The sequence below is a fragment of the Ailuropoda melanoleuca genome, chromosome 6, assembly GCF_002007445.2.
Source record: "Ailuropoda melanoleuca isolate Jingjing chromosome 6, ASM200744v2, whole genome shotgun sequence".
Lineage (NCBI taxonomy): Eukaryota > Metazoa > Chordata > Mammalia > Carnivora > Ursidae > Ailuropoda > Ailuropoda melanoleuca.
Genome location: NC_048223.1, coordinates 7,324,347 through 7,337,603, shown reverse-complemented (window position 1 = coordinate 7,337,603; position 13,257 = coordinate 7,324,347). Strand labels below are relative to the sequence as shown.

At 41.3% G+C, this 13,257-nt stretch overlaps 1 protein-coding gene across 11 annotated transcripts in view; it reads right to left on the bottom strand.

The window, feature by feature from the left end:
- TFDP2 (transcription factor Dp-2) overlaps nt 1-13,257 on the bottom strand; it is a 177,411-nt gene that overhangs the window by 13,654 nt on the left and 150,500 nt on the right. For all 11 annotated transcript variants that reach the window (XM_019797119.2, XM_011221859.3, XM_002916860.4 and 8 more), the window contains 2 exons: nt 12,759-12,827; nt 7,880-8,031 (listed from right to left, as the gene is read on the bottom strand). In XM_019797119.2, coding sequence (XP_019652678.1) covers nt 7,880-8,031; nt 12,759-12,827 — 221 coding nt within the window. The remainder of the gene's footprint in view (nt 1-7,879; nt 8,032-12,758; nt 12,828-13,257) is intronic.

Below are 13,257 nucleotides of genomic sequence, written 5' to 3'. Positions count from 1 at the left end.
GGCTCCTTCCACAATTTAGCTATTGTGGACAATGCTGCTATGAACATTGGGGTGCATATAGCTCTTCTCTTCACTACATCTGCATCTTTGGGGTAAACACCCAGGAGTGCAATGGCTGGGTCATAGGGTAGCTCAATTTTTAACTTTTTAAGGGACCTCCACACTGTTTTCCAGAGTGGCTGTACCAACTTGCATTCCCACCAACAATGTAGGAGGGATCCCCTTTCTCCACATCCTCTCCAACAATTGTTGTTTCTTGCCTTGTCTATCTTTGCCATTCTAACTGGCGTAAGGTGGTATCTCAGTGTGGTTTTGATTTGAATTTCCCTGATGGCTAATGATTTTGAACATTTTTTCATGTGTCTGTTAGCCATTTGTATGTCTTCATTGGAAAAGTGTCTGTTCATATCTTCTGCCCATTTTATGATTTGTTTATTTGTTTCTCGTGTATTGAGTTTGAGAAGTTCTTTGTAGATCTTGGATACCAGTCCTTTATCTGTGGTGTCCTTTGCAAATATATTCTCCCATTCCGTGGGCTGTCTCTTAGTTTTTTTGACTGTTTCCTTGGCTGTGCAGAAGCTCTTTATCCTGATAAAGTCCCATAAGTTCATTTTATCTTTTATTTCTCTTGCCTTTGGAGATGTGTCGTGAAAAAGGTTGCTCTGGCCGATGTCATAGAAGTTGTTGCCTATGTTCTCCTCTAGAATTTTGATGGATTCCTGTCTCACATTGAGGTCTTTCATCCATTTGGAGTTTATTTTTGTGTATGGTGTGAGAGAGTGGTCAAGTTTCATTCTTTTGCATGTAGCTGTCCAATTTTCCCAGCACCATTTATTGAAGAGACTGTCTTTTTTCCACCGGATGTTTTTTCCTGCTTTATCAAAGATTAGTTGCCCAAAGAGCCGAGGGTCCATTTCTGGGTTCTCTATTCTGTTCCATTGGTCGATGTGTCTGTTTTTGTGCCAGTACCATGCTGTCTTTGTGATCACAGCTTTGTAGTACAGCTCGAAATCCGGCATTGTGATGCCCCCAGCTTTGTTTTTCCTTTTCAACAGTTCCTTGGAGATTCGGGGCCTTTTCTGGTTCCATACAAATTTAAGGACTATTTGTTCCAGTTCTTTGAAAAATGTCCTCGGTATTTTGATCGGGATAGCATTGAAAGTGTAGATTGCTCTGGGTAGTATGGACATTTTAACTATGTTAATTCTTCCAATCCATGAGCATGGAATATTTTTCCATCTTTTTATGTCTTCCTCAATATCTTTCAAAAGTGATCTATAGTTTCTAGGATATAGGTCCTTTACGTCTCTGGTTAAGTTAATTCCAAGGTAACGTATGGTTTTTGGTGTTATTGTAAATGGGATGGATTCCCTAATTTCTCTTTCTTCAGTCTCGTTATTCGTGTATAGAAATGCAACTGATTTCTGGGCATTGATTTTGTATCCTGCCACCTTACTGAATTGTTCTATAACTTCTAATAGTTTGGGAGTGGATTCCTTTGGGTTTTCCATATAGAGTATCATGTCATCTGCAAAGAGAGACAGTTTGACTTCTTCTTTGCCGATTTGGATACCTTTGATCCCTTTTTGTCTTCTGATTGCTGTTGCAAGGACTTCTAGTACTATGTTGAATAATAGTGGCGAGAGTGGGCATCCTTGTCGTGTTCCTGATCTTAAGGGAAAGGCTTCCAGCTTTTCCCCATTGAGAATAATGCTTGCAGTAGGCTTTTCATAGATGGCTTTTATGAGATTGAGAAATGTACCCTCTATTCCTACACTCTGAAGGGTTTTAATCAGGAAAGGATGCTGTATTTTGTCAAATGCTTTTTCTGCATCAATTGAGAGGATCATATGGTTCTTGAGTCTTTTCTTGTTGATATGATGTATCACATTGATTGATTTGCGAGTGTTGAACCATGCTTGCATCCCAGGTATGAATCCCACTTGGTCATGATGGATAATCCTTTTAATGTACTGTTGGATTCTATTAGCAAGGATCTTGTTGAGGATTTTGGCATCCATATTCATTAGAGAAATCGGTCTGTAATTCTCCTTTTTGAGGGGGTCTTTGCCTGGTTTGGGGATCAAGGTAATATTAGCCTCATAGAATGAGTTTGGTAGCTTTCCTTCTGTTTCTATTTTTTGAAATAGCTTTAGGAGAATAGGTATTATTTCTTCTTTGAATGTTTGGTAGAATTCCCCAGGAAAACCGTCTGGGCCTGGAGTTTTATTATTTGGAAGGTTGTTTATCACTGACTCAATTTCTTCATAGTTAATTGGCCTATTTAAGAAATCTATTTCTTCCTGTTTCAGTCTTGGTAGTTTATAGGTTTCCAGGAAGGCCTCCATCTCTTCCAGATTGTTTAGTTTTTTGGCATATAGCTGTTGATAAAAGTTTCTAATAATCCTTGCAATTTCAATGGTGCTGGTCGTGACCTCTCCCTTTTCAGTCATAATTTTAATAATCTCAGTCCTTTCTCTTTGTTTTTGGACAAGTTTTGCCAGTGGTCTATCAATTTTANAGGCCTGTTCTTCTGTTGCTGTTCCAGCTTCTTGAGGTGAGAATATAAAAACTGCATTTTAGATTTTTCTGTTCTTTTGAGTGAGGCTTGGATGGCTATGTATTTTCCCCTTAGGACTGCCTTTGCAGTCCCATAGGTTTTGGGCTGTTGTGTTTTCATTCTCGTTGGTCTCCATAAATTGTTTAAATTGATTTTTGATTTCCTGGTTTATCGAATCATTCTTGAGCAGGACGGTTCTTAGTTTCCAAGTGTTTCAGTTTCTTCCAAATTTTTCCTTGTGATTGAGCTCCAATTTCAAAGCATTGTGGTCTGAGAATATGCAGGGAATAATTTCAGTCCTTTGGTATCGGTTGAGACCTGTTTTGTGACCCAGAACATGATCTATTCTTGAGAATGTTCCATGGGCATTAGAATAGAATGAGTATTCTTTTGTTCTGGGGTGTAGTGTTCTATATATATCTATGAGGTCCATCTGGTCTAGTATGGCATTCAAAGCTCTTGTCTCTGTTGATTTTCTGCTTGGGTGATCTATCTATTGCTGAGAGTGGAGTGGTGAGGTCCCCTACTATTAGCGTATTTTTATCTTATGTCTCTTTATTCTGATTAAGAGTTGGCTTGTGTATCTTGCTGCTCCCCTGTTGGGGGCATAGATATTTATAATTGTCATATCCACCTGTTGGATACATCCTTTAATAATAATATAGTGCCCTGGGGCACCTGGGTGGCACAGCGGTTAAGCATCTGCCTTCAGCTCAGGGCGTGATCCCGGCGTTCTGGGATCAAGCCCCACATCAGGCTTTTCTGCTACGAGCCTGCTTCTTCCTCTCCCACTCCCCCTGCTTGTGTTCCCTCTCTAGCTGGCTGTCTCTATCTCTGTCAAATAAATAAAAAATCTAAAAAAAAAAAAGAATAATATAGTGCCCTTCTGTATCTCTACAGTCTTTAGTTTAAAATCCAATCTGTCTGATATGAGAATTGCTACCCCAGCTTTCTTTTGAGGTCCATTGGCATGAAAGATGGTTTCCCATCCCTTTACTTTCAATCTGGATGTATCTTTAGGTTCAAAATGAGTCTCTTGTAGACAGCAAATGAATGGGTCATGTCTTTTTACCCAATATGCAACCCTGTGGCATTTTATGGGAGCAGTTAGGCCATTCACATTGAGAGTGATTATTGAGAGATATGATTTTAATGATGTCGTGTTACCTGTAAAGTCTTTGTTTCTATAGATTGTAACTTTCTGTTCTGTATCACTCTTGGGGCCTTTTTACTTTTATAGAACCCCCCCCAATATCTCCTGTAGGGCTGGTTTCGTGGTTATGAAATTGGTCAGTGACTGGCGATTCTGGAAGGTCCTTATCTCTCCATCAATTCTGAATGACAGCCTTGCTGGATAAAGGATCCTTGGCTGCGTGTTTTTCTCTGAAAGAGCTTTAAAAATGCCCCCCCCCCAACCCTTTCTCTCATTCCAGGTCTGTGTAGACAGGTCTGACGTAATCCTGATACTTTTGCCTTGGTACATGAGAAATTTCTTTGCCCTGGCCGCTTTCAATACTGTAACCTTGGATCTAATATTTGCAAATTGCACTATGACATGACGTGGCATGGGTTTGTCGTGATTGAGCTTGGGAGGGGTCCTCTCTGCCTCTTGGACACGGATGCTTGTTTTCTTTGCTAGATTAGGGAAGTTTTCAGCTACAATTTCTTCAAATATGTCTTCTAGACCTCTCTTTTTCTCCACGCTCTCAGGGATGCCAATGATTCTGACATTGAAACGTTTCATTGAGTCAGTAATCGCCCGTAACCTACATTCTTGTGATTGGATTTTTTTTTTAAAAGATTTTATTTATTTATTTGACAGAGACAGCCAGCGAGAGAGGGAACACAAGCAGGGGGAATGGGAGAGGAAGAAGCATGCTTCCAGCAGAGGGGCCTGATGTAGGGCTCGATCCCATAACACCGGGATCATACCCTGAGCTGAAGGCAGACGCTTAACGACTGTGCTACCCAGGTGCCCCGAGATTGGATTTTTTTGAGCCAAGTTTCTGTTTTAGCTTTTTCTTCTATCATCTCATCCTCCAATTTGCTGATTCGTTCTTATGCCTCATTTACCCTGGCCGTCAGGGCATCTAGTTTTGACTGCATTTGATTCATAGCATTTTTAATTTCTGCCAGATTCGCTCTCATTTCCGCCCTTAGAGATTCTATATTCTCGTTAATATTTTCGTTAATATTTTTTTCAAGTCTACACATCATCTTGACCATTGTTACTCTTAACTCCATTTCTGATAATTTGGTTATATCCATATCCATTATTTCTGTGGCAGAGGCCACAGACTCATTGTCTTTTCTTTGCTGGGGGGGATTTCTCCTTCTCGTCATTCTGATGAGGAGAGGTTGTGGGGTTGTCCAGAGCCCAAATTATTGACCAGGACCCAGGCAGTGTGCGCTTGTTTTATAGGGACCTTAGGGATGTGGGCTTGATTTTTCAGCCTGCCTTCTGGGGGAGGGGCCTGCCGCACTGGTACTCAGGCAACCTTGTTTGGGTAGAGTCTCCCTNTTAGGGATGTGGGCTTGATTTTTCAGCCTGCCTTCTGGGGGAGGGGCCTGCCGCACTGGTACTCAGGCAACCTTGTTTGGGTAGAGTCTCCCTGTCCCCTGCGAGGGGGGATGAGGATGGGCACACTGTGAGCCGGTATTTCCAGGCTTTTGTTCTCTGGCGGCTTTCCCTGGCGGTCTGCTGTGCCTCTTCTGAGAGTCAGAGCAGCAGCNTCTCAGAACAGAGGGATCGCAGTCCGCTCTCCACTGGGTTCTTCTGGCCACTTTAACTCTGTTTCTGTTGGTGCTGCTAAACCCTACAGTGTCCCAGGATGTGCGCCCCACACCCTGCGTCCAAGCCCTCACTTCCAGGGCCAGCGGGTCTCTGTCCTTTGTGTTTCTAACACCGCCAGCAGCCAGCCGCCCCTGCGCGCTCTGGAGCTCCATTTCAGTGTGGTTCGTGCACTCCGGAGCTCCGGATTTCAGACTGGTCGTGCGCGTTCCCTGGCTCCTGGTCACAGTCTGCTCTCTTGCGGGTACTGGTCCGCGAGTCTGCCCGCTCCCCCGTGCAGGTGGCTACCGCTTCCCGGTGCCCGAACGTGGAGGCTCCCTCTCCCTTCCGTTTATCTTTCAATATCTGTGCATGGTTTCACGGCTCCCCGCTTCGTACCTCAATACTCAGCGCTGGAGATGTTCATTTGTAGANAGTGCCCGAACGTGGAGGCTCCCTCTCCCTTCCGTTTATCTTTCAATATCTGTGCACGGTTTCACGGCTCCCCGCTTTGTACCTCAATACTCAGCGCTGGAGATGTTCATTTGTAGAGATCCAGATGTATCTTCCTGCGTCTCAGGCTGATTCCATGGGTGTTCAGGACAGTCTGGTACCTATCCAGCTCGACTCAGGGGACCGGCTGAAAAAGGGGACCCCTACTCCTCCGCCCTCTTAACTCCTCCCCTGATCTGTAACTTTTAAAAACCAGCAAGTTAGGTACTGTAAATCTTACTTTTGTGGAGGAAGCATCCAGATCTCAGAAAGGTTAAGAAATTATGTAGAGAGAAGATAAGACTGAAAAATGGATCTTCTAACTTCATACTATTTTTAATTGTGTCTATAGTCTTAATTATCAAATATACTTTTGAAATTCCTGCTCACCGTTTTTCTTTTTCTTTTGGCACCTTCTTATTTAAATGACCTAGAATCTCTGTATGCAATCAAGATAAACAGGGGAAGCAACACTGCGTGAGAAAACAGTGGGGAAGACAAGGGAAGGCAAAGCCCAAGGGCAATGCTATAGCTCTAAGGAGAGGTCCCAGTCTCCCTTGGACAGTCTTGGACTATGCCTGTGGTACTGATGTAATTACTGAGCCCTCTTTTGCTTTCAAATGAATTTGGTCAATGGATTATATGCTGACTCCTTGTAACAGCAGCTAATATTTATAAAGGGCTTGCCTTGGGTCAGATCCTTTAAAGACATCATTGTATTTAATTCTCACAACAAGGCTAGGATATGGTAGAGGCCTTGGAATCATCCCCTTTTGTTCTTCAGAAAAATGCTTCAAAGCAGCTAAATGGGGGAGCCACAATCCACACTTGGGTCTGTCTCATTCCACACCCGATTCCCTCAACCATCTCAGGACACTGGTCACAGCCTGAAGACCATGATCATTTTCAGGAAGGGTAAAATGAATTACAAATTAATTCTTAGCAGTAATTTTAAAACTGCTACTTCTCACTTGCTATGATAAATATCATCATCAACTTTAGTTAAAATGTAAAAAAATGTTGGTGGGAATGTAAATTGGTGCAGGCACCATGGAAAACAGTACGGAGGTTCCTCAAAAATTTAAAAATAAAACTACAATATGATCCAGCAGTCTTACTTTTGTGTATATATCTGAAGAGTCACTATTTCACAAAGATATCTCCACCCCCATGTTCACTGTAGCATTATTTACAATAGCCAAGATACAGAAACAACCTCACTGTCTACTGATATATGAATGGATGAAGAAAATGTGGTATATGTGTATGTGTGTGTATGCGTGTGTGTGTATAAATGGAATATTAGGCCATAAAAAAAAGGAAATTCCAACATTTGCAACAACGTGGGTGGACCGTGAGGGCATTATACTAACTGAAATAAATCAGACAGAGAAAGACAAATACTGGATGATTTCACTTCTATGTGGAATCTAAAAAAAATGAACTCACAGATGCAGAAAATAGACTGTTGGTTGCCAGAGGTGGGGGTAGATAAAATGGGTGAAAGTGATCAAAAGGTATAAACTTCTAGCTATAAAATAAGTAAGAAAAAAAGAAAGCAGAGAATGCTTCTAGCATTTTCATGTCCACTCAATAATAAACAGGGGCACACTCAACTATGATACAGCAGAACAAGGAAACAAGTACCTTAATGCTACATGTTGACCCAAAATACTTCCACACTAAACTATGGAAGTGAATCACCGGTGAGCCCACTTTGTCCCAGGCCCTCACTGATGGTCTACTGTAAGGCACTTACTTGCCCAGGGTTACCACACACGTGTACACACACACATCTTGGCTGGGGTCCGGGCTCCAGTATGTATATAGTACAGGCAGTATGGTGCCAGGCACAAGACAGGGGCTGCAGAGGGTGAGTGACGAAGAATGCACTAGGAGCTGGCAGCACTCCACGGCTGCACAGGTGTTTCCCATGCCCCAGGGAGGTCAGCCTTGAGGGCTCAGATAATGAAGGACACCCTTCTTCATGGTGCAAATGATAGGAATGTGTTCACAGGAGGCCAGCCCTAACAGTCCTCCCCCGGTTCTCCACTCACTTGTCACTGGAGATGCTGCAATCTATGACTGTTTTCCTGCTTGTATTGATGATTATAAATGGCAGCTGAATGGTGGAGTTCAGAGCTGGAGGGCCCTGGTTCTGCTGTTCATTTTGCCGATTTCTCTGAACCAGGTTCTTGAAAGCGATTTGCTGTAATGATCAAGAAAAAGAGTATGGTCATTTAATGTGGATAAGTGAGTTGGCATTAAATGAATTAAAATAAATACATTTAAGAAATAGTATTAGAGTATTAGAAATTAGAGAGTTTAAATACTATTAGAAAGTTTAAATAGTATGAAATAGTATTAACGGTATTAGAAATTAGAGTTACTAAAGAGGCCACCTACCTATAAGTGAATTAAAATGAAATATTTAGGAAAAAAGATTAGAATGATCTAACTCAGATACATTTCAAGGGAAAACATATAGTTTCAAATGATGTTTAACATCATCCTAATGTAAATAATGGGGCCTATGGCTTCTGTTATCCATAGATACAGGATCTTACAAATCTGGGAGAGCCCATGAGTGCCTGCAGCTCTTCTTAAAGTGGCACAGAGAAAGTGATACCAAGTGAACTTATATTTTCCATTTATCTAACACAGACCCTCGGGAGTTTGGGATTAAATACACCTTTTAGATCATCTAGCTCAGGGATATGCAAACTTTATAAAGCCACAGAATCCTTTCTTCAAATGAAATCTATGGGACACTATATAAAACAGACGAAAGTAGCGTTGCTCTGGCTGGCTGCAGTGGGGCAGGGAGTCCAGAGCCCAGCAGCTCTGCCCTCACTCACCCCTTAGGTTCCTAGGGCAGCTCCACAGAATTCCCGAATCCTCAGGGCACAGCTAGAATCTGGCCTGACCCACTGCCCACCCGACATCTTCCAGGCAAGAAACTGAGGCTTAGCACTTGTAAGATATATCAAGGACTGAATCTTTATACTGAATCTTGCCGCTATTTTTAGTTATAACCATTTTTTGCAAGTCAAAGAAGTGACTGCCCACCCCCCTTTTAATAAGGCAAATGTATCACAGAATTCCATAGCTACAAAGACTACGCAATTCAACTTTTTCATCTGCTCATGAAACAGTGGTTTTAAATGCTCCTAAAGTCAGATTCACTCATTCCCTTTCATCGACGTGTCCCATCTTACCTAGTAGTGATGAATTTAAGTTACTTTTATATTTTAGCAATCTTATCCTAAGATTATTTATTTTAAGTTCTGAGCCTTAACAAAAGTTTAATTAAGATTATTTTTATCTTAAAATGACAGGGTACTATCCCTAGAAAGTGAACATTTACTCCTAAAATGCACAAAACAAAAGGGATACCAATTTATTCTAGCCCTAACAGTGTGTTCAAAAATCACTATCAATACCAATCACTTCAAAAAACTATCACTATTGGGCACCAGGGTCGCTCAGTCAGTTAAGTGTCTGCCTTCAGCTCAGGTCATGATCCCAGAGTCCTGGGATCAAGCCCCACGGGGGGGGGGGGGGGGCCCCTGCCNCCTGCTCAGTGGGGAGCCTGCTTCTCCCTCTCCTCCCTGCTGGTGTGTGTTCTCTCTTTAAACAAAACAAAACGAAAAACCAAACTATCACTATCAATACTATCAAACATTACTGAAAACACTTCATGATTTTCTGCTGGTAAAGAATGAGGGCTGTTTTATATTCATTGCTTAATTTACTTAATGTTGAAAAAATACACTATTGATACTGTAAAACTGAGAAAAAGAATTAGATGTTTGAATATTTCTGCCCAGATTCTCTTCCCTTCTACTAGAAAAAGCATCTCAGGAGATGCTCTCATACTCTGCCCTATAGCTCTGTGGCCCTAGTGCCATGGCAGGGCCTCAGCATAGGACGGAATATCAGCAGTAATAAGTAAGAGTCCTTATATATTTGTGACTCACTGTTCACTATTGTGTACATTTAATAGCATCAAAGATTTTTCTGGTGAAGAAAGCAGTAATAACATATATAATGTTATTCAGACAGTAAAAAGAAAAATCACCTCCCATTTGTTTTGAATGGATTTCCTTTGTTGCCCTTTGATTGATTTCCTTCAGCCTTTTGTTCTTTTCCAGGCTCATTAACATCAATTTCAGAGGCTGATAAGAGGGCAGGTGCACACATTCACTTTGCTATACATTAGCAGCCCTGGAAAAGGTTTAAGGGCTGGAAAAGGTATCACAGTTATAATGATAAAAGTAGGGTATCTGGATCACCTACAGATATCACCTACTCACACCCTTCCTTGTCTACATTACCAAGGGTAAATGAGAAGTGGTGGAAGTAAAACTGGGAAGTAAAACTGACCCGTGTCATGTGATGTCAGTGAGTGGTGACATTAACTTGCTTAAAATTAAGCTAGCTTTGCCATGGTAAATTATTGGTATTCAGGGACATGTTTAATTTACTTTCTGAGAAAACTACATCAATGTTATTTGACGAACGAGAGATAAAACACTAGCAGGAAATAAGCTGTATGTATGTCTACCAGAAGACCAGATAGTAGCTGTTTTCAGTTATACTTTGGGTTTCATTTTAATGTTGAGGGAGACCTACTTTTATAAATGTTGACAGCTAGGTTACCCCTGGGTTGAAATCTTCTATAAATATTTGGTTTGAGAGACAGAAGAGGAAAAGAAATTTAGGACTTAAAAAAATAGTGTTCATTGTACAAAGATAAGCAGAGGAAAAAATATTCAACTTCATTCTTTATGAAGGCTGTCCAGGGATGTGAATGTCCCACCTACATGAAGGTGATCATGCCCAGCACCTTCTTTCTCATGAACAGAGAAGTACAGGCATACTGATAAACAGGGTTTCTAAGTAACATCTACCAAAAATCAAGCTCCAAAAGGTTACATGAGGATTTTGAGGAAATCTAAGGAAGGCCTGGCAAAGAGGTGAGGGAGTGTGAGCTAGTGAGAAACCATGAGGGGACAGGGACAGCAAAGGAAGCTGGGGGAAGGAACGTGGATGAGAAGCCGGTGCCTGGCAGGCCAGGTCGCAGGAGGCAGAATTCCACAGGGAAGAGCCTAGCAATAAACCGTCAGCTTTCAAGTTTTTTGTTTTGTTTTGTTTTGTAAGCTGCAGAACACTCTCTTCAAACAAAACCTTATTTGGAAACCCAGCATGAAAAATACATCAAATGCTTGCTCCAGCGCTAGCTCCTCAGGTAGGTCCCACAAGGTTCAGAGTGAAAAGCAGACAGAACACAGTACGGAAGAAAGAAATGGCCTAATCAGGGTGGAACGTCACCTTTGGAGCTGGCCTATGTCTGGGCAATCTCTGCTCTATCTGCTGCTACTCCTCTGCCCTTGCTCTGCTTCCTTCTCAGATCACACATAGGTCTCTGCAAGGTCTAAACGGTCTTCTCTTGCTGCTCTGATTTATACATGAACATGAAATAAACAAGCAAATATAAGCATCTAGAAAGTGAAAAACAAAAATGTGGAACATTTAAGAATACCTAACATATTCTGTCCATTAGACAAAGGGAGTGTTTTGGAAAAACTCTGCTACAATATTTGGTAACTTGTTACCTTTATTTCTGGAAAGTGGATTACATCAAAAATTAAACAGGATCTAACGGCTGTCAAATCAAAGTGGATTTTATGAGTGGTTGAGAAGGCTTTTCATATAAAGACAATTTGCTCCCTAAATGAGTGAAACCATATGATAATTGTCTCATTTATGGAACATAAGAAATAGGAAGATTGGTAGGAGAAGAAAGGGAAGAATGAAGGGGGGGGTAAACAGAAGGGGGAATGAACCATGAGAGACTATGGACTCTGGGAAACAAACTGAGGGCTTCAGGGGTGGGGGGTGGGGGATTGGGATAGGCCGTTGATGGGTATTAAGGAGGGCACATATTGCGTGGTGCACTGGGTGTTATACACATACACACACACACACACACACACACACACACACACACACAAGACATTGGATATGATACAATATAAAGTATGATGAACTAATCAAAAAAATTGTTGAATCATCACATTGTATTCCTGAAACTAATATAACACTGTCTGTAGTTATACTTCAAGAAAAAAAATAAAGAACAAAAACAAAACAAAACAAAACAAAATAAAGATAATTTGCTGATTTAAAAAAAAGCATAAAGACCGTCTGGGGTCATTTTAAAAAGGGTTTCTGATTGCATTGAAAATGACCCCAGTGTACTGCTCAAAGTGAATTTTTACAGCAACTGCAATTACCAAAAATAAAATTAAAAAAAAAAAAAGTCCATGTGATTTTACCTCACATGATTTTATACATTGGCTCTATTATATTTAAAAAAACCACCCAAATTCCAGGCAATTATCCGAAACAGTATAAATACAAGGATCCTTATTACACTATAAAAGCTAATTTTCTTAAAAAGAAATGCATTTTAACTTTTGGTATTTCTATGAAGCTTACTGAATCATTACATGTTATTCTGTTATCTATAGATAATAAATTATTACAGGTGGATTTGATTATTTTACTCAAAGTGCCTGAAGTTTAACGAGCCTTACTTCTTGATATTCCAAATGAGGACTAAAATGAACACACAAAAGGACTTCTGATGGTTTTTGTTCAGAGTAAGGGTCAGAAGTAAATCGCAAAATGTAAGGCATGCACAGGGCAGGTGACCTGCCCTCGGGCCACGATGGTGGTGAGAGACAGAACCATCTTAAAGGAAGACCATGTGGATGGTGGTGAGCTCAGATGTGGAGGAGGCCGCCCTAGTGTGGTCCCACCAGACACTACTCAAAAGGCAGCCAAAGTAGAAAACACTGATTCTAAAACCAAGTAAGCAGAGCAGAACATAGGCAGGGAAAAGAATGAAAACCATCCCAGCATCTTTACCTGCAGGAGAAGTTCTTGCAGCTGAGCCCGCTTCTGCTTTATCCGTTCTATCCTCCTCTGCTTCTCTATCTTTAAAACACAGGTCACAAAATAACATGAACATATGGAGAGTAAAAAAGTACTGCTCACTTTCCAGGTCCCAATTCTGAGGTTTCAAGAATTTTCCTTAAGGGGAGCCCGGGTGGCTCAGCTGGTTAAGCAACCAACTCTTGGCTTTGGCTCAGGTCATGATCTCAAGGTCCTGGGACTGAGCCCTGCATTGGGCTTTGCGCTCAGTGCAGTGTCTTCTTGGAATTCTCTCCCTCTCCATCTCCCTGTTGTTCCCCCCCGCCCCTGCCGCTTGTGCTCTGCATTCTCTCTCTAAAATAAATAAATCTTAAAAAAAAAAAAAAAAAGAAAAGAATTTTCCTTAAAACTCAATCCATTTTAACTACCAAAATCAATAAAGGCATATCACAGCTTTTTGGGGAGCAGGGGTTGGGGTAAGCAAGTAGGCACA